Source organism: Aphelocoma coerulescens, chromosome 3 (genome assembly GCF_041296385.1).
Source record: "Aphelocoma coerulescens isolate FSJ_1873_10779 chromosome 3, UR_Acoe_1.0, whole genome shotgun sequence".
Lineage (NCBI taxonomy): Eukaryota > Metazoa > Chordata > Aves > Passeriformes > Corvidae > Aphelocoma > Aphelocoma coerulescens.
In genome coordinates this window covers 125,082,473-125,107,218 of record NC_091016.1, presented here as the reverse complement: position 1 = coordinate 125,107,218, position 24,746 = coordinate 125,082,473, and the positions used below count along the sequence as shown (strand labels likewise).

General features: G+C 55.9%; 1 protein-coding gene across 4 annotated transcripts in view; it reads right to left on the bottom strand.

The window, feature by feature from the left end:
• OTOF (otoferlin) overlaps nt 1-23,844 on the bottom strand; it is a 78,660-nt gene extending 54,816 nt beyond the window's left edge. For 3 of the 4 annotated variants that reach the window (XM_069011895.1, XM_069011894.1, XM_069011896.1), the window contains exons 1-5: nt 23,766-23,844; nt 19,066-19,124; nt 15,381-15,469; nt 8,668-8,767; nt 3,631-3,842 (exon numbers count right to left, since the gene is read on the bottom strand). In XM_069011895.1, coding sequence (XP_068867996.1) covers nt 3,631-3,842; nt 8,668-8,767; nt 15,381-15,469; nt 19,066-19,124; nt 23,766-23,844 — 539 coding nt within the window. Of the gene's footprint in view, nt 1-826; nt 914-3,630; nt 3,843-8,667; nt 8,768-15,380; nt 15,470-19,065; nt 19,125-23,765 lie in introns of all 4 variants that reach the window. The other variant, XM_069011893.1, reaches the window with a different exon arrangement.
• Between the last annotated feature and the right edge of the window lie 902 nt (nt 23,845-24,746).

Sequence of the window (24,746 nt, the reverse complement as noted above, 5' to 3'; positions counted from 1 at the left end):
TGCTGCAGGAATCTCCCTCTTCCAACTTTTATCTCCGCATCCTCCCTCATCCCTGACTTCCAAGAGAAAGGGCTGGGAGAATTCCTGCCCCTCCCAGCCAGGATTGATCCAGGCTGACCAGGAATCCTGGGATGGATAATCCAGGTCCAGGTCTGGTTTTCTGCCCTGATAATCCAAAGGAATTTCGGCCCAGCCAGGGAAAAGGCGGGATGGGATGGGATGGGATGGGATGGGATGGGATGGGATGGGATGGGATGGGATGGGATGGGATGGGATGGGATGGGATATTTTCCAATGGAAGGGACCTACAGGGATCACCTGATCCAACTCTGCCCTATCCAAGGCTGATCCAGTGTTAAATCCATGAGCCCTTCCATGTCCTTCCTGCCATCCTTTATCCCACAGCAATTCAGGAACCTCTCCCAGAATTCTCCTTCCTGTGAGCTGAGCTCTTCTTGGGATGACCCTTGGGTTTTCCCTGAATTCCCTTTTCTTTTGGCTCCTTCCCAAACTCTTTTTGGCACTCCAAGAAAAGCCACAGCAAACAAACCTTCATGCACACACAGGGAACTGGTTCCCATGGGAAGGGCTGATCCCGGGATCTGGGGACAGGACATGGAGACAGAAGAGCACATCGAAGGCAAGGCAGTGTCCCAGCCAGGATCCCGATCTCCATCCGGGGTCCCATTCCAAGGCTGCTTTTCAGGCTGTTCCATCACTTCTCCTCCCCACCAGCAGCCCAGGAATGGGAATTCAGGGACAATTCCGGTGGGGGATCCGTCGGGAAAAGGCAGGAGCAGCACAGCACTGCAGAGCCTCTCCCTACCTCGTGTCCAGGGATCCCTGGCTCAGGGAATCCCCCTCTCCCAGGAGCTCGTCCTCGCTGTGGAAATAGAGCTCTTCCTCTTCCATCCTGGTGGGAATACCGCCAGCATCAGCTCTGTCCTTCCTGGGATTCCGGATTCCAAAATCATGGAATCACTGAGTCCCTTGGGTTGGAAAAGCCCTCGAAGCCCATGGAGTCCAACCATTCCCAGCACTGCCAAGGCCACCCCTGATCCATGTCCCCAGGTGCCACATCCACAGGGATTTCAGTCCCTCCAGGGATGGGGGCTCCAGCCCTGCCCTGGGCAGCTGTGCCAGGGCTGGAAAACCCTTTCCAGGCAGGAATTGTTCCCAAAATCCAACCAGGATCCCCCACCCAGGACACGGCTCTGCACATCCCATGCTCGGCAAATCCCACAACTCCTCCTAAAAGGGAGCAGCCACAGCTGCTCTGGGAATTCCAGCCCAGCCCCTCCCCACCCTCCCAGCCAGGAATTCCTTCCCAAGATCCCAGCCCAAGCTCCCCTTTCCCACTGGGAAGCCATTCCCTGCCTCCTGCCCCTCCAGCCCTTTTCCCAAATCCCTCTCCAGCTCTCCTGGAGCCCCTTTAGGTTCAGGAAGGGGCTCCAAGCCCCCCCTGGATCCTCATTTTTTTCCTCTAATCCCATGGAGCTGCATCCCACAGGATTCATCTGATGAGAACCTGGAAAACCCATCCCAGAGCCATCCCAGCAGCATCCTCCAATTCCCTGGAATCCGTGAATCCCAGACTGGTTTTGGTGGGAAGAGAACTCAAATCCCATCCAGTCCCACCCCTGCCATGGGCAGGGACCCCTCCCACTGTCCCAGGCTGCTCCAACCTGGCCTTGGACACTCCCATGAGGGACGGAGCATCCATCGTGCTCCCTGCATCCCCAGATTCCAGTGGCACAGGAAGGATTCGGATTTCCCATCCCAGACAGCCTGACCCCCACTCTGAGCCGTGCCATTCCTGGCTCCCTGCCCGGCATCTGCCTCTTTAATCCATCGGCACATTCCCACTCAGCCTTGTCCCGGTTCGCTGGGCCGGGAAATAAAGCCGCACTTCCAATTTGTTTGAAAATTCCCTGGATTCAGCCCAGTTCCCACAGTTAATGAACTGCCTTGGAGGGACGCGAGCAATTAAGAGGGATATTCCCTCTGTCTCCATCCATAGGGAAAAAGCTGTTTTTTCCCTTTTTTTGGCCACAATGAAGTGCTAATCCCGGCTGGAATGTGATCCAAAATGGGATAACCCTGAGGGAGAGAAATGGAATGGAAAAAGCAGCGGATTCCAAGGGCTGTGTTTGGATTCACAGCTCCGGGCTGGGCCCCCCGTGTGGATTTCGGGATTTGGTTGTGCTGGGGGAGTGCTGGGACTCAGCGCACTCGGAGGGATTTTCCAGCTGAAATGGTTCTGATATTCCATGATTCCGTGATTTGGGAGTACAAGGATTGTCCTCCTTTATCTATCACCGTGGAAGTGGTTGGTCCATGAGGAGCAGACAGGGAATGTGGTGATGCCGAGGGAGCCGTGGGTGACACCAGGACCCAGCTCTGCCTTCACCGTCCCCCTCTCCCACTTCCAGAGTCTCCCCTCCACCTCCATCACATTCCTTAAGAATTCCAGCAACTTCAGGGCTTTGAGGTGTCCCCCCTCTTCCAACTGTTCCCTTTTCCAATGGATTCAAGAGCTCCCAGAGTGGAAACCCACAGACAAAGCCACCCCAGAGAACACAACTCCAAAGACTGCGGAAAGCTGCCTGAAAATCCATCTTAGCATTCCATGAATGCCCTTGTGGCTGCATATCCTGGAATTACAGAATCCCACAAGTTGGAAAATCCCTCCCGGATCATCGAGTCCAAGCTGTGCCTGATCCCCACCTTGTCACCAGCCCAGAGCACTGAGTGCCACCTCCAGGAATTCCTTGGCCACTTCCAGGGATGGGGACCCCACCACCATCCGAAGATGGAGCCTTGAGTGTCCATAGGCTCCTGGAGAACTGGTCCCAGCTTGCCCTTTGTCCCAGTGGAGTCACCTGCAGCATTCCCAGTCACTGGGCTGGGATTGCAACTGGTTCCAGCAGCTTTGTGCCAGGGAATGTTGGGATTCAGTCCCTGGGATTGTTCTCATCCAGGGGCAGATCCCCCGAGCTCACAAAGACACCCAAGGGAAGCTACGGATCCTTAAATGGATGGAAAACTGGAACAACATCCCTTGGAAGAGCTGGAGGTGTTCCCACCTGCCACCACAGGATTCCTCAGGAATTCCCAGCAGGAATCACCTGGTGTGGGATTTCACTTATCCTGGGGAGGGACTGACATCCCAGCGACTGCCCTGGGACCTCAATCCTGGGAGCAACATGCACTCCATGGACACCTGAGATCCCACATGGACTTAATCCCACCAGCGAGGCCCAACCAGGAGCCTGACCCTCCATCCCTCGGGATCTGGGGAGCCAGATCCTCCATCCCTCGGGATCTGGGAGCCTGACCCTCCATCCCTCGGGATCTGGGGAGCCAGATCCTCCATCCCTCGGGATCTGCATGGAATGACAATTTCTCTCCGTGTGGTCCAGTCTTAGAAGTCTCAGCTCCAGCTGTGGAGCACCAGGAGCTGCCGGTGGCCACCTGGATCCCATCCTCACCTGGAGCTGTTCCAATGAATCTTCCAAGGGCAGGAGATGCCCCCTGGAGCAGCACTGGGATGACGCTGCCCTTTCCCAACAATCCAAGCCATTCCAATTCCCCCACAATCCCACATCCAAGATCTCCACATCCCATTACCTCCTGAAGCTCCTCTCCATGGATTGCTGGTTGGATTTCCCAGGAGAGACGTCAGAGCTGTGCCGGTGGCCGGACAGGAGGCTGTCGGTCTCCAAGGAATACCTTCCATCCCCCTCCGAGTGCACACTGGGCGTCTCCAGGAATTCCTTGTCATTCCAGGTGCCCACCGTCCCATCCAGAGCCTGGTACCGGATCTCTATGGAGATGCTGGTCTGCAACACAGAGAGACACAATCAGCGCCCATGGAATATCCTGGGAAATCCAAAAAGCAGGAAGAGCATCAGCTGTTGGATGTTTTAGCCTTGCTGATCCCAAAGTTTCTCTGTTCCTGGATACTTGGACAGCAGTTTTTGAGGGATCTGACCATGGTCCTGATTCACCGGGAATTCCCGGTGCATCCCGGACCAGCTGCAGCAGAGCCAGGAGACAGGAAAAGTCCGGAAGAGCTGCAAACCCTTGGAGCGGCTGAAGGCACTGGGAGCAGATGGAGCCGGGTCCTGGTGGGGCTTTGTTCCCTGCTCCACCATTTTGTTGGGAATTTTACCCTGGGATGCTGCTAATCCCTGGATTTGTGGTGCTTTACTCCGACCTGGTCCCATCTCCAGGCAGGGCAGGTTTTTTTTAGGAATGGGCATCCCTGGGGAATCTTGGATCAGCCCTGGTTCGGATCTCCCAGCCTGGCCATGACCAGTCCTGGTGGGGTCTGGGGACAGGAAGGGGCCTGGCACTGGCTCTGTCCAAGCTTCATCTCAGGCTTCTTATGGATGATGGAATCCTGGAATGCTTTGGGTGGGAAGGGACCTTAAATCCCACCCAGTTCCAACCCTGACACCTCCCATTATCCCAGGGTGCTCCAAGCTCCATCCAACCTGGCCTGGGACACTCCCAGGGATCCAGGGGCAGCCACAGCTGCTCTGGGAATTCCAGCCCAGCCCCTCCCCACCCTCCCAGATGGGAATTCCTTTCCAACATCCCACCCCAGGTTCCCCTTTCCCACTGGGAATCCATTCCCTGCCTCCTGCCCCTCCAGCCCTTTCCCAAATCCCAGCTCTCCTGGAGCCCCTTTAAGTTCGGGGAGGGGCTCTGAGGTCTCTGGCTCTAAACCCAGCCTGGAGCCACTCCAGCAATCAGCATCCTACAATTCCATGGAATCACAGCATCCCAGGATGGTTTGGGTGGGAAGGGACCTTAAACCTCATCCCATTCCAACCCCAACCCCTTCCCCTGTCCCAGGGGGCTCCAGCCTGGCCTTGGACACTCCCAGGGATCCAGGGGCAGCCACAGCTTCTCCGGGAATTCCAGCCCAGCCCCTCCCCACCCTCCCAGCCAGGAATTCCCTCCCAATATCCCAGATCCAATCTCTAATCTAAACCTCCTTGGATGAACCAACTCCGAGCAAGTTCCTCTCCCTTTTCCATGTGGCCATTCCCAACTTACTCCAGGTTGCAGCAAATTCAGGTTTGGAGCTTTCAGGCTTTTTTCTACCTAAATTCTTCCCTTTTTCTCCCTAAAATCTTTCCCTGGATTCGAAATGGAATCAAATCCATCAGAGTTCATCCCGCTGCCTTTGCTCTGGTGGCCAAAATCCTTCTAAAAGCTCCAATTTGAACGAAGCAAATCGGGGGGGGGGGGAGGGAAAGCCAGGAAAAAAATCCCTCTCCTAAGAAATGTCTCTTTTGAAAAGCCAACAGCCGCTGCCGAGATCAAAGTACAAGGGAAAAGCACTTTTCCACCTCCACTCCGCTTCCATGGAGAAATTATCTGTTCTTTTGGATTCAAAACCAATGGATTTGAGATAAAAACACCAGGGGGGGGGAAAAGAAAAAAGACAAAAATGGGGAATGGGGAAATTTCTGACAGAAATCCTCCTTTTTCCATGTTTATGTGTAAGAGGAGGTGCTCCCCATCCCCCCTCCCTCGCTCCAAACAAGGGGATGCTGGAAGGCTGGAAAGTCCAAGATTTGGGAAGGTAACAACAGTTCCACGGGGATCCTGTGCATTCCGCACGTGACAGCCCAAGGGTGACTCAATCCCAGCTGGGAACGGAGCTCTGGGGGAAGGTTTTGATTGATTTTTCTTCCTTTTTTGGCCAAAATCCAAATTTGAGTCAATCGTACCCAATTTTCCCCCCTGTGACTCCCCGAATCTGTTTGAGAACATCAAAAAAAAAAACCCCAGGAAGTGAGGAGGAAAACCAAGGATCAACATTGGAATATTGGGATTTTCACATTTTCAAACCTTTGGGGTTAAAATCTCCTTTCCCAGCTGGATTTGGGAGTTAAAAAAATCCTTTTGAGGCAGGAAAAATTAAGGATATAACAAAGTGAAAGATCTGTGGGATGAGTGGGATCATCCCTTGGAAGGGCAATTAGGAGGTGTGGGCTGGAATTAGGAGAAATTCCTGCTGGAAACAATGGAATGGGAGAGAAAATGAAGAAGGAAAAAATCCCCTGCTGGGCTGGGGGGGAGGGGGGTGTTGATCTTTCCCTGGGGATTTTAAATTGATTTTAAATTGATTTTAAATGGATTTTTTATGGATTTTTTTCCCTAGTTCTTGAGAAAAAATTAATTCAGAGCCATCCCAGCTTTTCTGTTGTAGGAGACCAGACGTGGCCGGAATTTCGCTCCTGGCTCTGGCATTCCTGGAGTTTTTAATCTCCTGGCCAAGGCAATAAAGTCAGGAGGGAGGGTGGGAGCTGCCAGGGATGGTTCTCAGCCAGCCTGGAAAAAGGAAAACAATTCCAACCTTTCCTTTGGGTTCCATTATGGAAAAATGAGGCTGTTCCCAGAAACTGCCTTGGGATGGGTGGGAAAGGATCTCAAAGCTCATCCCAATCCAATCCTGACACCTTCCCACGATCCCAGGGTGCTCCAGCCTTTCCTTGGACACTGCCAGGGATTCAGGGATTCTCTGGGAATTCCAGCCCAGCCCCTCCCCACCCTCCCAGCTGGGAATTCCTTCCCAGGATCCCAGCCCAAGCTCCCCTTTCCCACTGGGAAACCATTCCCTGCCTCCTGCCCCTCCAGCCCAAATCCCAAATCCCAGCTCTCCTGGAGCCCCTTTAGGCTCGGGAAGGGGCTCTGAGGATTCCCTGGATCCTTCCCTTCTCCAGCCGGACATTCCCAGCTCTCCCAGCCCTCGGAGCAGCTCCGCGGCCTCCTCTGGACTCTGACTCTGCTTTCCCAGACCCTTGGATCACATGGAAAATCCCTCAGGCACCTCCTCGCCCGGAATCCCATAATTCCCACCCCTCTGGGAAAAGCAGGATGAGACCCGCCCCGCCCCCCGGCCCAGTCCAGGTGTGGCCCCCTCATCCCGAGCCCCCATCCCGAGGAAAAGCTCCCCGCGTGCGGAGCAGCCGCCGCCTCCCTCGCTGCGCTCCCATCTCCCAGGAGCCGTTTCCCATGGAAACGGAGTTTTGGAACTCGCTTGGAAACGCAGCTATTTCTGATCCTGGTACCCAGCCCCGGGGCTGCCATCGAAAATCAGCCTCCCCCTTCTCCCGGGAAGCCGCCGCCTCATCCAGCGCCACGGACAGGGGCAGATGCGCGGAATGCTCGGGATTGGCAGGGAGGAGAGCAGGATTGAATTAAGCGGCTTCTCCTGGGGGGACAGAGGGAATGAAAGCGATAAAAACAAGGAATATGCTCCTGAGGAGGGAAGGAAAATGCAAAGGATGCAGATCTGGGAAGACATAATTCCCGCTGCTCTCTTGGGATACTGGGAAGTTGCCTGATTAAAGTCACGCTGCAAAGGAGAAAAATCCCACATTTTTAGGATCCGTCGGTGTCACAGAGGGCAGAGAGGAAAATCAGAGAATGGGAGTGAAATGCTCCCAAATTTCTGGTGGCAAAATAATGAGGGTTTTGGAATGAAATAACGGGGATGAGGATGGGCCTGGCCAGGGCTTGGGATGGAATCCTGGAATCCCAGACTGGTTTGGGTGGGAAGAGAGCTTGAATCCCAATCTCATTCCAACCCTGACGCCTCCCACGACCCCAGGCTGCTCCAACCTGGCCTTGGACGTTCCCAGGGATCCAGGGGCAGCCACAGCTGCTCTGGGAATTCCAGCCCAGCCCCTCCCCCTCCCTCCCAGCCAGGAATTCCTTCCCAAGATCCCATCTATCCCTGCCCTCTGGCAGGGGGTGGAACTGGATGAGCTTTAAGGTCCCTTTCAACCCAAACCGTTCCAGGATTCCATGCTAAAGGACACTCTGAATCCATTCAGAGGGATTTTTATGGAAGCTGGGGATGGAAAAGGGAGGAAAGAGGAAGGGAGACCCTTATGGAGTGCCAGGATTCCAAGTGAAGTCCCTTATTCCTTACATTCCTTCTCAGAGAGGAGCTGGGTGTGAACAGATCCAATGTCAGGCTCCAGAGCCAGGGTGGGAGAGCTGGGAATATCCAGCTGGAGAAGGAGCCAGGGAAACCTTGGAGCCCCTTCCCAAGCCTAAAGGGGCTCCAGGAGAGCTGGAGAAGGATTTGGGATAAAGGCTGGAGGGGCAGGAGGCAGGGAATGGTTTCCCAGTGGGAAAGGAGAGCTTGGGGTGGGATCTTGGGAAGGAATTCCCAGCTGGGAGGGTGGGGAGGGGCTGGGCTGGAATTCCCAGAGAAGTTGTGGCTACCCCTGGATCCCTGGGAGTGTCCAAGGCCAGGTTGGAGCAGGCTGGGATCGTGGCAGGTGTCGGGGTTGGAACGGGATGGGATTTAAGCTCCCCCCTCCCACCCAAACCAGTCTGGAATTCAGCAATTCCACCCTGGGCTCTGGTGGTCCCTGTCCATGCTCGGATCAAACCAGATCCATTCCTGCTTTTCCCCATCCCAAACTTCCCACACTTTTCCAATCCAGGCTTCTCTGTGCACCCTCTGGATATCCCCGGCTGTCTCATCCCTTCAGACCAGGAGTAACGGGATCAAGGCAAGGCTGAGGACCCAGGTGGGAACACCAATACCCCTGTTCCCACAGATTCAGCGGAGACATGGACGCGTGGATCCAGGAATGATGGGAATGTTGTCCATTCCCCCTGGAGACCCACCTGAATGGCGGAATTGTTGTCATCGATGAGCGTGTCCGTCACCTCCAGCTGCCCTTCTGCCACCACCTTCTGCAGGACCATCCGGAACGTCCCGATGAGCCTGAGGAGCAAAGGACAGGAAATCCTGGGAGCTCTCACCCACCAGGATCTGGTTCGCATGGGAAAAGGGCTTTGCTGGCCAAGGAGCTGTGCGGGGCTCTGCTTCCCGTTTTCCTTAGGGAGAGGTGAGATCCCAGATCAGGGCTCATCCAGGAGATGCTGGAAAATGGAGAAGGTGGGAGAGGAGCCATTCCAAGGGAATGCTGTTGGGATAAGGAAAGAAGGAAATTTGGGAGCCATCAGTCTTTAATTCCTGGGATGCAGCTGAGAGATCCCAAACCAGTCTTTTCCATCCGGAATGTCCTCAGTGTTTTCCATGCTGGTGACTCAAACAAGGACCAGGGACTGTCCCTCATCCATCTACACCAGGACATGGAATCACGGAATGCTTTGGGTGGGAATGGACCTTGGAGCTCATCCCATCCTACCCGATTCCTTCCACGATCCCAGGTTGCTCCAAGCCCCATCCATTGATATGAAGGAATTGTTCCCAATATCCAACCTGAACCCGCCCTGCGGCCGTTCCCTCTCCTCCTGTCCCTGTTCCCTGGGAGCAGATCCCAATCCCATCTGGCTCCTCCCAGGGAACTGTGGCAAGGGAAAAGGTCCCCTTGAGCCTCCTTTGCTCCAGGCTGAGCCCCTTTCCCAGCTCCCTCAGCCGCTCCTGCTGCTCCAGCCCCTTCCCAGCTCCATTCCCTGCCCTGGACACGCTCCAGCCCCTCCAGGTCCCTGCAGGACTTCCACCTCCATCCCTCATTTTCCGCACTCCATGCACGGATCAATCCCAGCAGAGCTCTGTCTCCAAGGTGCCCTGCAGGACACGGAACAGGGAAAGTTTTCCTTTGTTTACTCCGTAATTCTCAATCCGGAAGGAGCAATGCATCCCATGGAAACCTCCTGCTTCTTCTCCAAGGTGGGGAGAAAGCTGCTGGATCCACCTGGATTTCGGGGTTTGGAAAACAACGTTATTCCCTGTTTGCCAGAGCAGCAGCTCTTCTGTTGTGGAAAGTATTCCTTGAGAAAAGGCTGGGGCTTATTCCACGGAATATCCTGAGTTGGAAGGGACCCACGAGGATCATCCAGGCCCATTCCAGCTATTCCTCAGGAGTGGAGCCGGCAGGGCTCTGGATTCCTGCGGGTGTCCCTGTTTTTTAACCTGTTTGGAATCCCAAACATTCCCAGGTGTGGTGGTGGCTTCCCTGCTCCTCCTGGATCCAGGGACTTTTGGCTCCCAGGTGCTCAATGCCCAAAGAGACCTGAGGAAGGAACAGGAAATTCCTCCTGGAATGTCCCCCTGCAGAGCTGCTCCAGCTCCGGGATCCAACACCGGGATGTGGAGCTGATGGAGAGAGTCCAGAGGAGGTCATGGAGCTGCTCCGAGGGCTGGAGCTGCTCTGGAGCCAGGCTGGGAGAGCTGGGAATGTCCAGCAGGAGAAGGGAAGGATCCAGGGAATCCTTGGAGCTGCTTCCCGAACTAAAGGGGCTCCAGGAGAGCTGGAATTTGGGAAAGGGCTGGAGGGGCAGGAGGCAGGGAATGGCTTCCCAGTCGGAAAGGAGAGCTTGGGGTGGGATCTTGGGAAGGAATTCTCAGCTGGGAGGGTGGGGAGGGGCTGGGCTGGAATTCCCAGAGCAGCTGTGGCTGCCCCTGGATCCCTGGGTTGGATGGGGCTTGGAGCACCCTGGGATCGTGGCAGGTGTCGGGGTTGGAACTGGATGATCCCAAAGGTCCCTTCCCACCCAAACCATTCCATGAATCCATGACAAAATCAGGTAACTCAGAGCCATTCCAAGCCCTGCAGCAGAGGGCAGGGAGATTGGGAAGGAATTCCCGGCTGTGAGGGTCGGGAGGTCCTGGCACAGATTCCCAGAGAAGCTCCTCTCCTTCCTCGGATCCTTTCCCAGCCGTTTGCCCAGCAGGATCCGAGCAAGACGGAATTAAATATTCAGGACTCGTCTGTGCAGCCGTTCAATTCCAAGTGTTCCATAATTCATCAGGGCCCTGCTCCCTCCCTTCCCCGGCACTTCTGCTGATGGAAAAAAGGGACATTTTCTGGGTCATCCGTAATTTTATCAGCCTGGAGCAGCAGCTCTGGTTTCCAACCCCAGCCAGGCCGGTTCCGTACCAGGAGCTTGCTCAAATCCCGGGATCAGGGAGTCCGGGATGCTCCAAACCCGAGGACCCACTGGGCTTTGCCCTCGTGGTGCATCCCAACTTCCAGGGATACCTCCTGCAATTCCAGGGACACGGTGGCTGGGGTGATGGTGAATCCCATGAATCCGGTCAGGCTTTGCCCGCACTGAAGTTTTCCAAAGGCAGGAATTCCACCTGTCTGTGCCAAGAGCATTCTCCAGTCCAGGAAATCCCATTTTCCCTCCTCTGCTCCCTCAGCCCTTGGATGCTGTTTGATCCATGGGCAAGTTCTGCTCCTGAAGCCAGGGAGAGGCTCTTTTTTTGGGAATCATCCATCCATGCATCCATTCCATCCATCCATCCATCCATCCATCCATCCATCCATCCATCCATCCATCCATCCATCCATCCATCCATCCATCCATCCCTCCATCCATCCATTCCATCCATCCATCCCTGTGTCCATCCATCCATCCATCCATCCATCCATCCATCCATCCATCCATCCATCCATCCATCCATCCATCCATCCCTCCCTCCATCCGTCCATCCATCCATCCATCCGTCCATCCATCCGTCCATCCCTCCATTCCATCCATCCATTCATGCATCCATCCCTCCCTCCATCCATCCGTCCATCCATCCCTCTGTCTGTCCACCCATTCCATCCATCCATCCATCCGTCTGTCCGTCCGTCCGTCCGTCCGTCCATCCCTCCATCCATCCATCCATCCCCCCAGGGAACTGACAAGAGCCAAATCCTGGCACCTCCATCCTGGTTTGGTCCCCACTTCCAGACACCCCTGGAAAGGCGGGATAAGGAAAACGGAGGAATTCCTCAGCTTTTGGTCCCTTCCCCGGGAATTCTCCTGCTGAATCCTCATGGAAGTGTCCAAGGCCAGGTTGGACGGGGCTTGGAGCACCCTGGGGTAGCGGAAGGTCTCCATTCCCATTTGGAACCTGCAGCTTTTCCATGGATGTCCAAATCCCTGCTTGGGCAATCCTGATTGATTCCAGCTGCTTCCTCTGGTGGCTCCTGCCTGGAGCTCGGAGCTCGCTCCGGAATGAGGAGCCTTTTTCCCTCTCCAGCCAAGTTGCAGCTTCATCCGGAATTGTGGGACTCCCTGGAATTAGAGCTTCCAAAATCACTTCCCTCGTAATTATCCCCTTCACTCCACTTGCAGGAGCCCGGAATTGCTCCGGGTTCCTTTCCGCCTGGATAACCGGGAGAAATCCGGGACACTCCAGCTGCTCCCGCTCAGCAGCCTCTGGATAGTAAAAGTTGCCCCAGCCGAGTTTCTTCCCATTCCTCCTTCAGGAAAATTCCCATTACATATAAATGGATTTTTCTTTGAGAGACAAGTGGAGTAGGATAACAAGGGAAGTCGGGTCCGGGTATGGGAATATCCTGCCAGGCAATTAATTCGGGATGAGATTCCGGAAGCGGCGGTTTGGGTGCGTTTGGCTCGGTGTCGCTCTGAGTTTTGATCCAGAAATGAAAAGTTCCACAAAATCCGACGTGGCCGGGGCAGAAGGGGCCCCACACGAGGGGCTGCAGGTGGGGATTGGGCACCGAGGATTCCGGCATGGAATCCTGGAATGGTTTGGGTGGGAAGGGCCCTTAAATCCCATCCCATTCCAACTCCAACACCTTCCACTATTCCAGGCTGCCCCAAGCCCTGTCCAACCTTTCCTTGGACACTCGCCAGGATCCAGAGGCAGCCACAGCTTCCCTGGGAATTCCATCCCAGCCCCTCCCAGCCAGGAATTCCATCCCAAAATCCCACGTAACTGCTCCGTGTGTGGAGGGCAGTCGGACAAGGGGGAACCCTCTGGCTCCGGAGTTCATTTTTCCCATTCTCCTGTTCCCATCCCGGATAATTTTCCGCGGATGAAACGAGGATCCCTCTGGAGACACGGAGGACTTGAGCTGTGCCAGGATCTCCGTGGCTGGAGAAGAACAAAGGACAGGACCGAGCTCCGCTTCCATCCCGGAGACTCCGGGGATGGATTAAACCCTTTGGAATCCGGCTCTTTGTGTCCCTGGCGGGTCACGGAGCAGCTCCTGCCTGTTCTCCGTGGGATCGGTTTTCCATAGGAAAGTTCTCTGTGCCCCCTGCTCCGGGTTTGGAATGTGGCTTTGGGCCTTTGGCCAGATCCCATTGCTGCTCCAGGGGAAAACAGGGACACCGAGGAGACGGAACCCCCCGGAGCAAAAGCTCCTGGCTTTTGTGCCCGCTCCTGAAGGACTGGGATCTCTTCCCAGTGTTATCCCTGTTTTCTGCACGAGGAAAATCTGCTCGGAAAGGCTGGTCCAGGCTGTCCCAGAAGTTTGGGAATGGGAGCACAGGGATGATACTCCGTAGCCACTGGATCACGGCCGCCTCTCGGATTCATCCCTGGTTGTGCCTCTGCTTTTTTTCTGCATCTCCCCCTCTCCTGAGTGTGATTCCCATTCCCACATCCCTCAGGAATGTCCCATAGCAGCTTTTCCTGCTCAAATCTCAAAAATTTGGGATCTCAGATTTCCTCCATCCAGCCTTTCCCAGGACCTGGAACCATGGGAAAACATCCCAGGAATTTTCTCCCATCTTGGAGGGATTCTGAAGGTGTCCCAGAGGACCATGGAAAACAACTGAATCCCAGCAGGATCCCGGTGTTCCCACCCAGCTCATCCCATCTCACACCAGGATTTTCCAGGATGGGATCAGATGGATTATTCCACGCCATGGGAATCTCCTGGGTTTTCTGCAGGGTGTGGAGGCCCCACGGTTTTTGATCCTTCCCTCGTGTGGAGCTTTTCCAGTGGGAATTTCCACCTGGGAATGACCCACGGGCAGAATGTGGCCCCACCCTTCATCCACCCGCACCTGGATGCTTTGGATGTGTCCTGGAGAGATTCCCAGCCTGGAGATTCCCAATCCAGGAGCTGGGGACAGGATTTTTGGGATGCCAGGGCCCATTTGGAGGCTTAGGAGGCTTCTCCCTACATCCAATCCTGCCCTTTTCCTTGGATACTCAGCACCCTGGGAACACTCCTGGGGACCCTCCGGAGCCGGGATGAACCCGACAGGATCCGGAGGCACCTGGATGAGGCCAAACAAGGATCACGTTCCTGCAATTGTCTGCTGCTGACGGCCACAGAGACAGGGAACAAAAGCAGCCCCTCGGATGCGACTCCCTCGTCATTCCGGAGGGTCTGGATCAGGTATCCCGCCTTTTTCCAGGCCTGTGATCAATGGCCTTCATCAGCCGCGTGTGAATTATTCACGGAGAGCCTGGATCAGCTTTCCCAACCCTGCTGATCCCAACCTTCTCCCTCCTCTCCTCCTCCTCCGGCTGATTTGGGGGATGGGCCGGAGTTCCAGCACTGCCTTGGTTTGACGGGAATTCCTATCCCATATATTCCCAGCGTTCCTGGAGGGACGTTCCCAAGCCTTTCCCTCCTCTCTCTTCCTCCTCTTCCAACTCATTTCTGAACAGTCCATGGGATTTCTTTTCCCACATATTCCCTGCATTCCCAGAGGGATGTTCCCAACCTTCTCCCTCCTCTCCACTCTCCTTCTCCAGTTTATTCCTGGATAAGAAGGATGGGCTGGAGTTCCATTACAGCCTTGCTTTAGTCGGATTTCTTTTCCCATTTTTTCCTTGCACTCCTGGAGGGATGTTCCCAGAACCATCACAACCTCCTCCGACTTATTCCTGGACAAGGAAAACGGGCTGGAGTTCCAGCACTGCCTTGGTTTTGTGGGATTTCCTATTCCACATATTCCCAGCATTCCTGGAGGGATGTTCCCAGCACCAGCTCCTTTCTTCTCCTCCCCGCCCTCCCAGCCAGGAATTTCTCCCCAAGATCCCACCCCAAGCTCCCCTTTCCCACTGGGAAGCCATTCCCTGCCTCCTGCCCCTCCATCCTTTATCCCAAATCCCTCTCCAGCTCTTCCAGAGCCCCCTTAGGATCGGGAAGGGCCTCCATGGATTCCCTGGATCCTTCTCTTTTCCAGGGGTCCTCATGGATCCATGTGGGAAGGGACCTTAAATCCCATCCCATTCCAACCTCAACACTTTCCACTATCCCAGGCTGCTCCAAGCCCCATCCAACCTTTTCTTGGACACTTCTAGGGATGGGGCAGCCACAATTTCCCTGGATGCAATAAATCCAACACCTGCAGGATTTGGAAAATCTGGGAAAACACATTCCAGCATCAACTTCCACCTGGATAATCCACCAGAAAATTCCAGTTTCCTTTAAAACACAGAAATTTCATGGAAACAAACGGCACAAGTCGGGGGAAAATCGGAGCTGAGCAGCACGGAATTCCTGGGGTGAATTCCTCCCCCCCTGAGCTGCTCGCACGGCACTGGAAATTCCCAGGAAACTCCAGCCAGTGCATTCCTCACCCTCCCACCTCTGGACCAAACCGGAGCTGCCTCTTCCTGTGGGATAAGATCCAGATGGGATCCTTGGGAAGGGAGGACTCACCTGTTGGTGAAGACTTTGCTGTAGTTGAACACTTGGATCTCCAGGATCTCATTCCCGTCGATGTTGGTCGCCACCGGCCAGCGGAAAGTCTGGGAAAAGGAGGAGATGGATGAGCCAGGATGGTTGTGGGAAAAGGAGGAGAGGGATGAGCGAGGATCGGCTGGGAAAAGGAGGACAGGGATGATCCAGGAGTTTTTTGGGAAAAGGAGGAGATGGGTGAGGCAGGAGTGTTCCAGGGAGCTGCTGGGGGGGAGGGGGGGGGGATGAGGATGGGAAAAGGCCTCTTTTCCCAGGAAAAAGGCGGCAGGGCTGTTTTATAGGGATGTCGCTAAGGATGTGCCCACTGCCAAATATTTTATGGATGCACACACGGAAAATATAAATCTAGACATTGGATGAGGATGGGAATATGGAGCCAGGCTGGGAGAGCTGGGAATGTCCAGCAGGAGAAGGGAAGGATCCAGGGAATCCTCAGAGCCCCTTCCCGAGCCTAAAGGGGCTCCAGGAGAGCTGGAATTTGGGAAAGGGCTGGAGGGGCAGGAGGCAGGGAATGGCTTCCCAGTGGGAAAGGGGAGCTTGGGGTGGGATGTTGGGAAGGAATTCCTGGCTGGGAGGGTGGGGAGAGGCTGGGCTGGAATTCCCAGAGAAGCTGTGGCTGCCCCTGGATCCCTGGGAGCGTCCCAGGAAAGGTTGGAGCAGCCTGGGATCGTGGCAGGTGTCGGGGTTGGAATGGGATGATCCTTGAATTCCCTCCCCACCCAAAGCATTCCATAAAATAGAATCCCTTTCCTATTTTTTTTTGCTTCCCAAGGCAAATCCCTCTTCCAGCCCCACCCCCTGAATTCCCGTTGGTTTCCCAAGCCCCAGGGCCTCCCAAATCCAAGCATCCCCCCTTCCCAAGCTGCTCCCGGTGCATCCCAGGATGGGAATGTGCCGGAGGCAATGGATCCGGGATCTCTCTCAGGAGCAGCAGAGCGGAACTGAAAACCACGGGAAGGGAATTTGCTCATCCAGCAAATTCCCAGGAAGGACCGGTGCCTCTTCAGCACTTCCCCAGCCCTCATTCCCGAGCTATTTATTCCCGGTTTTAATTTGTCTGCAGAGCCAAGGAAGCAAAGGAAAAATTATGGGATTATAAAAGGAAATGGGAAATGGCACCAATGGATCCGGCACCGCTCTGGATCCTGCAGCAGGATTTATCCCAAGCTCTCCATGTGGGGATGGAGTTCAGTCCTTCCCCTGCTTTTTCCTGTTTTTTTCCAATGGTTTTGATGCTCCAGGGATTGGATCCGGTGATAAAATCCCCCGGCAATCCCAAGATTATGGAACCAAGGAGTCATTTGGGTTGGAAAAGCCCTCGGAGATCCCTGAATCCAAGAATTCCCAGCACTGCCGAGGCCACCCCTGATCCATGTCCCCATACCCACAAGGATTTCAATCCCTCCCGGAATGGGGGCTCCACCACGGGACAGCCCTTTCCAGGAAGGAATTCTTCGGGAATGCCTCTCTGGCCTGAGGAATTGTCCTGTTCCCGCTTTTCAGGCCTCTGCACCATCAGCCCTCGGCTCCTTCTCCCAGGCAGAGGAGGACAAAAATGGGAACTTTTCCAGCCAGGTTCCCTTGTCCCTGTCCGAGCTCCTTCCAAAGGGTCCTGAATGTGCTCTGGGGGCTCCAGATCCACCAAATCCAAGGAAATCCACTCCAAATCCAAGGAAAGGCAGAGAAAGTGGCCGTGTTTGTGGGGAGCCATGTCCAGGGATTCGGTAAAGTTTGGGATTGTGTTTGCCAAAGGAAAAGGGGGAAAATAAGTCTGGAAAAGTCACAGGTTGATCCGAGGGGTTTTCCACGTGCTGGGAAAAAACCAACAGGGAAGGCCCTGGCACAGAATTCCCAGAGAAGCTGCGGCTGCCCCTGGATTCCTGGAAGTGTCCAAGGAAAGGTTGGATGGGGCTTGGAGCACCCTGGGATCGGGAATTCCCTGCCCATGGAATGGGATGGGATTTAAGTTCCCTTCCCACCCAACCCATTCCATGCTTCCATGGTTTGTGTTTCCTGGGATTGATGTGAGCAGCTCATCCCTCAGGGCCTGTTCGAAATTATCCCAGAAAACTGCAGCTCCAAGGAATTCGGGCTCCTTCATTCCCAGAGATTCCCTTCCCTCCCGAGCTGTGGGAGATCTCCAGGAAAAGCCCTTCCAAGGTTAAACTCTTTGGGACGCAGCAGGGAACGCAAACGTTCCTGATTAATTGGGGAGCTGTGCGCAGCCTCTGGAATAGCCGGCAGGCTCCGGAGAAGCCGAGGATTTGCAGAGCTCGTTAAGGAACGAGGGAAAATAATTGGAAAAGAAACTGAGCGAAACCAAACAAGTGGAAACCACCGGGGCTTGAAATCCAAATCCTGCCTGGAGGCGGCCCCTGATTCATGGGAAGCGGTGGCAGGAAAAGAGGGAATTGCCATGGATTTTTCCAGCTCTGGGATCACAGAATCCAGGGATTATCGAGGTTGGAAATTCCCTCTGGGATCATCAAATCCAAGCTGTGGCTGATCCCCACTGGAGCCCCAAGTGCCGCATCCAGGAATTCCTTGGAAACCTCCAGGGATGGGGACTCCAAACCTCCCCAGGAGCCCCTTCCAAGGCCTGGCCACCCTTTCCCTGAGGAATTGTTCCCAAAATCCAACCTCAACCTCCCTGGCACAGCCTGAGGCCGTTTTCCCTTGTCCCATCCCTGTTCCCTGGAATCAAAGCTCGATCCCACCCGGCCACCACCTCCTGCTCCAGGATTCGGGATCTGCCATGGATAATCCAGGTGGTTTGAACTTAAAACATTCCCAGGTATTCCCTGTGGCAGCACGAGGGTGGTGATTCCCTGGATATTCCCCCAGCGGGAAGGATTTGATCCTCTGGGTCCGGGAATGCCTCCATGGCATGGAACATGGAGCCTGTGGCTGCTCCAGGAGGGAATCGCTTCCCTAAAAAAAGCTGGAATTCCAGGCTGGACACGGCTCCTGACCCAACACGATCCAAACCATTCCCAAACAGAGTTTTCCAATGGCACGTGGTGAATGAGGGGGGAAAATCCCACAGAGTGGGAGATGGAAATTGATGCGGCTTGGAGGGGAAAAATGCCCAAAATTATGGGATGTGTGAACACCCTGGAAGTGTTCATGGGCTGGTTTGGGTGGGAAGGGAACTCAAATCCCATCCCATTCCATGGGCAGGGACATCTCCCACCATCCCAGGCTGCTCCAGCCTTTTCCTTGGACACTTCCTGGGACCCAGGGGCTGCCACGGCTTCTCTGGGAATACTGTGCCAGGGCCTCACTCTGAAGGAAAAAGAAGGAATTTCAAGGGGAAAAGTCCAGCTTTTTCCTCCTGAGAGAAGGAGCAATGGAGCCAAAATCCCAGCCGGATTTTCCCAGTGTGGATGAACAATTCTTTCCCGAAATTTCAGCAGAAAACATGGAATTTTTTTTGTGGTTTTCATTTATTCCCCCTTTGGAAAATGCCATAGGGATTTTCCCACCTGTGTCCAGCCAGGAATCCCGTTTGGGCCCTGCCAGGAAAAACCTTGGAGCAGGCAACGAGGGTGGCAACAATAACTGGGAATAGGGATTTCACCGGGACTGGGAATCCTGGGAAAGCGAAAGGGATTTGTGGGATGAAAGGATGGAAAAGTTCTCCTACCTCGTCAAACTTGGCCTCATCCTCGCAGTTTTCCAGCACTCGGGTGTAGAAGGAAAGCCCTGGAGAGGGAAAAAGAGGGACAACAGTTGGATGAAGGTGTGGGAGAGCCTGGGATTTTGGGATCTGCGGGTTGGGAACAGCCGGATGGAAAATTCCGCCTGAATTCCATCTCCTGAGAGAGGCCCCTCGATCCTGTGGGACCTCCCTGCTCCAACCCTTCCCAATCCAGGAGCATTCCAACTTTTCCTGGCGGCGGAATCTTTATCCGCCAGTTCTCCAGGAGGTACCCATGAGTGACATCCCTGATTTTCCAGCCCCATTCCCGAGAGGAAGCCTCTCCTGGCAGCTCATTACGATCCATCTGTGATCCATTAACTCCCGGCTCCCTAATTACCCCGGAAACAAATGCAATTAAGCCGGACTCAAAGTGGGAATTCCCATGGGAAAGAGACTCTGGAAGAGCTCCGATCCTGCTGGAGTTTCCCAAAAAACGGGCCAGGTAATGAAAATTCCCCGTTTTCCTGCCTCTTCCCCAAAGCCAGGCTGAGAAGCCGGAATTCCCGGAAAATCCTGGAGTCATCCCAGCTTTGTTTCCATGTGCGGAGCAAGGAGGGGGAGAAATGGAACCGCGACAGATCCGGGAGCCCTTTGGAGCCACCGAGATTCAATCCCATTCCCAAATCCCTGATGGAAAACTGGGAGAATCCTAAAGGCAAAGCTGAACCCCCCCCCCCAGATCCTCACAGGGCACAGGGATCCCTTGGGAATGTGGGAGTCAAATCCAAGGCTGTGGATGGAGAGGAAGCCCTGAAATTCCGGGATGGGAGTGGATTTTGGCCATGGACTCCATCTTTTCCCTCCACTTCCCGAGCAGGATCCACCCTCCCCCCTCCCTGGCTCCTCCCATGGATCTGGAATTCCATTTGTGCCTCAGTTTCCCTGGTTTGGAAAACACTGCAGCTCCCAGGATTCCCGGAGGAGGAGGAGCAGCGTTATTCCAAGGCCTTCCCACGGGGTGTCAGCCTCGGGAATGCTTCATCCCGGATTTCACTCCTTCCTCTCCCATCTGAGCCTGGGAGCTCCGCCGGATCCCTCGGGATGCGCTGCCGGAGGGAGAAGCTGGATGGGCTGGCATCGGGAAGGGAATCCCTGTGCCAGGCTCGGGGATCCAGGAAAACCAGAGGAACGAGGAAAATCCAGCCGGGAGCTGGGAGAGGGCTCCTCATCCCATGGCCAAGGGTCCAAAGCTTTTCCAGAGGCACTGGAAAAGGGCAGGAAGCTCTTCCCAATGGATTTTGGGACTGAGCTCCAACCGGACACATTCCAGGCCTGGAATTCCAGGTCAATGTGCCTGGAATCCACCCTATCCCATCCCAGGGCAGGACAGGGCCCTGGTTAAGGAAGGAATCATGGAATCATGGAATTACTTTGCTTCCCTCTTGGAGCCAGCCCAACATTCCCTGATCCGTGTCCCCGAGTGCCGCATCCCCAGGGATTTCAATCCCTGCCAGAATGGGGATCCCGCTGCCCTGGGCAGCCGTGCTGGAGCTGGACAGCCCCTTCCAGGCAGGAATTGTTCCCAAGGAATTATTCCCAAGGAATTATTCCCATGGGGGCCGGGATGGGGTTCAGGGCACCCTCTGTTTAATCCAAGCTCCAAAATTCCCTCAGGGATTTTAAGGAATTGCTGGAGAGGACAAGGAGCCAGCAGGACTGAGCTGCCCGGCATTCCCAAACTTTCATGGAGCGAGGGGGCAGCAGAGCATTCCCAAAGACATGGAATGAGGGAGGAGAGCTCTCAGGCGGGTTGGAATGGGATGAGCTTGAGGATCCCTTCCATCCCAAATCATTCCACGATCCCAAGAGCGTGGAAAACTCCCATCTTTCTGTTCCTGCTGCTGTTGGAATCCACGGTGTGGATGATCCCTAAGGATCATCCCGCTTATTTACCCTGATGGATTATTCCCATACCCTCATCCTGAACCAGCTCCTGCGTCCCATGGAATGTTCCGGCCCAGATTCCAGCCCGGATTCCAACCCCAGAGCTCTCCCACATCCCAAAGTGTTCCGGCTGCCCATCCAAGAGGGATCATCCCTGGAATTCCCTGTCCCTCTGGAGCTGCTCCCTCGGTTTCCCTTCGGATACCAGGAATTTGGGAAAGATGCTGACAGCCTTTGGAGCCGATTTTTCCCCTGTGGATCCGAGGTTTGCTGCAGCTTTGGAACAGGGAATGAGCAGGGAACGAGCCCAAATCCTTCTCCGGGCGCGTGCGAGGGATGGATCCATCCTGATCCGCTTCCCCGCTGCCTTCCCTGATCCAACCCCACCTGGAATCGCTTCCCAATCCAACCCCACCTGGAATCGCTTCCCGAGCTGCTTCCTGCCCCTTTTAGCAGCTGGATTTTCCTGGCCAGGGCCTGGATGAGCCTGGGAAGAGGAATTCCCACCTGGAAGCACCAGGGAGATCAGCTTCATCCCAGCGTGACGCTAAATCCCCCTTTCCACTGGAACTCACGGAAGGAAAAGACCAGGAAAGAACCTCTGGACCCTGATCCGACTGTCCTGGAAGGCGACACCGAATTCCTTCCTTGGAATTCCATCCTGGAATGGTTTGGGTGGGAAGGGACCTTGAATCCCATCCCGTTCCAGGGACACCTCCCGCTATCCCAGGCTGCTCCAGCCTTTCCGGAGATTCTCTGGGAATTCCAGCCCAGCCCCTCCCCACTCTCCCAGCCAGGAATTCCTTCCCAAGATCCCACCCCGAGCTTCCCTTTCCCACTGGGAAGCCATTCCCTGTATCCTGTCCTGGGATGGATCCTGTCTGTCCCACAGGGAATTTGGGCCGGATTCGGGACCGGGAATGTTCCAAATTGGAAATTTGGGATCTCCCAGAGCCCACTGGGAAAATCCAAGGTGGCTTTTCCTGCCCTGCATCCCGTTCCCGCTGCTGGGATTGCTCCAGGCTCCGAGTTAGCCAGGAATTCCGCCTCTTCCCGGGGATTTTCTTGGCGCTGGGAAGCAGCACAGGGAACTGAGGGTTAATTGTCCCTGGTTAATGATCCCAAGGTCGTTAAGAGCAGGGAAAGCTGATCCAGGCCGGCCATGGAATTCCTGGAATTCCCCCGCTTCCCGGAGCTGGAATCGCTATTGCTGCCCTCATCCCACTCCGCCTCCATGGATTCCCAGCCGCTGGAAGAGGGATCCGGCCCCAGCCGGGATCCCATCCCGAGCCTTTCCCAAGCCTTGGAAAAGCTCCGGCAGCTCCTGAACTTCCACATCCCCGGGAGAATTGTTCCTCCTTCCCGTGGAAATCTGTGGAGCTGCTGCGGATCCCGGCGGGAATCGGAAGCTGCGGAATCCTCGGGAGAAATCCAGGCTGATCCCGGATCCCAGACCAGGATTCCTTTGGGATCTCTCCTTGGGACCCTCGATCCTACAAAGCCGTGATCCCATAGCCGGATTCCAGCTGGGACACGATCCTGGCTCCCGGCGGGAATTTCACCCTGGGAATTCACCTCCTTTTCCCTGGATGAACCCGTGGGGAGGGGACCCCAAAAAGAGCCGCTTTGGGGTCGTGCGTGGGGAAACTGAGGCAGGGATGGATGCTGGGACTCCCCGAATCCTGTCCCGGAAATCCTGTTCCCAAATCCCACCCCCCAATCCTGTTCCCAAATCCCACCCCCCCAATCCTGCTCCCCCAAATCCTGCCCCCCTAAAATCCTGCTCCCCAAATCCCGATCCCTCAAATCCTTCTCCCCCAATTCCTGCACCCCTAATCCTGTCCCCCCAAAATCCTGTCCCCCAAATCCCACTCCCCACATACTGATCCCCCAAAATCCTGCATCCCAAATCCCGCAACCCCCCCAAAATCCTGCCCCCCATATCCTGCACCCGAACCCTGCTCCCAAAATCCTGTCCCTCAAATCCCACTCCCCAAATCCCGCTCCCAAATTCCTGCCTCCAAATCCTCCCCCTCGAACCCTGCCCCTCAAATCCCGCTCCCCAAATCCTTCCCCCCAAACCCTGTCTCTCAGACCCTGCCCCCCAAATCCTGACCCCAAAATCCCGCACCCGCAAATCTCGTTCCCCAAATCCTGTCCCCAAATCCTTTCCCTCAAATCCCGCTCCCCAAATCCCGCTCCCCCAATTCCTGCACCCCAAATCCTACTCCTCCAATCCTGCTCCTCAAAGCCTCGCCCCAAAATCCCGCTCCCCCAAATCCTTCCCCCCAAATAGTTCCCCCCAAATCCTGCACCCCAAATCCTGCACCCCAAATCCTTTCCCTCAAATCCCGCTCCCCCAATTCCTGTACCCCAAATCCTCGCCCCAAAATCCCGATCCCCCAAATCCTGCTCCCCAAATTCCTGCACCCCAAATTCTGCTCCTCCAATCCTGTTCCTCAAAGCCTCACCCCCCCAAATCCCGCTCCCCCAAATCCTGTCCCCAAATCCTGTCCCTCAAATCCTTCCCCCCAAATCCCGCTCCCCCAATTCCTGCACCCCAAATCCTTCTCCCCCAATTCCTTCCCCCCAAATCCCTCTCCCCCAATTCCTGCACCCCAAATCCCGCTCCCCCAATTCCTTCCCCCCAAATCCCTCTCCCCCAAATCCCGCTCCCCAAATCCTGCTCCCCAAATCCTGCTCCCCAGATTCCGGCGGCCCAAATCCCGATCCCCAGTTCCCGTCCCCGCTCCCGGTACCCCGGAACGCCGCCTTGGCGATGCGGTCGCCTTTGCCGCGCAGGCCGGAGACGGAGCGGAGCTGCAGCACCAGAGCCATGGGGGGACCCTGCGGGGGGCTCGGGACGGAGCCGGGGGGCGCCGGGGCGGGCTCGGGGTGGTCCCGGTGAGGACCGAGGTGCTCGGGGTGGTCCCGGCGCGGTCTCGGAGCAGAGCCCGGGGCGGTCCCGGGCCGGTCCCGGTGGCTGATGCGATCCAGGTGCGGAGCCCGGTGCTCGGTGCAGAGCTCGGGGTGGTGCCGGGGCGGTCTCGGAGCGGAGCCCGAGGTGGTCCCGGGGCGGCTCCCGGTGCCTGACGTGGTCCCGGTGCGGTCTCGGTGCAGAGCCCGGTGCAGAGCGAGGTGCTCGGTGTAGTCCTGGTGCCGTGCCCGGTACCTTATGCGGTCCCGGTGCTCAGCCCGGTGCGGTCCCGGTGCCTGATGCGGTCCCGGTGCGGTCCCGGTGCGGAGCCCGGTGCGGTGCCCGGAGCCTGATGAGGTCGCGGTGTGGTCTCGGTGCCGGTGCCGCGTTCCGGAGCTCAGCTCGGTGCGGTCCCGGTGCCGGTCCCGGTCTCGGTGCCGCGTTCCGGAGCTCAGCTCGGTGCGGTCCCGGTGTGGTCTCGGTGAGGTCCCGGAGCCGGTCCCGGTCTCGGTGCCGCGTTCCGGAGCTCAGCTCGGTGCGGTGCCGGTGCCGGTGCCGGTGCCGGTGCCGGTGCGGAGCTTCCCCCGCTGCCAGCGCTGAATTATTCAGCAGCGGGGCCGCCCCTCCCCTCCCTCGAACCCCTCCCACCCCTCCCTTCCCTTCCCTCCCTCCTCTTCCTCCCACCTGTCCTTCCCTTCCCTTCCCTTCCCTTCCCTTCCCTTCCCTTCCCTTCCCTTCCCTTCCCTTCCCTTCCCTTCCCTTCCCTTCCCTTCCCTTCCCTTCCCTTCCCTTCCCTTCCCTTCCCTTCCCTTCCCTTCCCTTC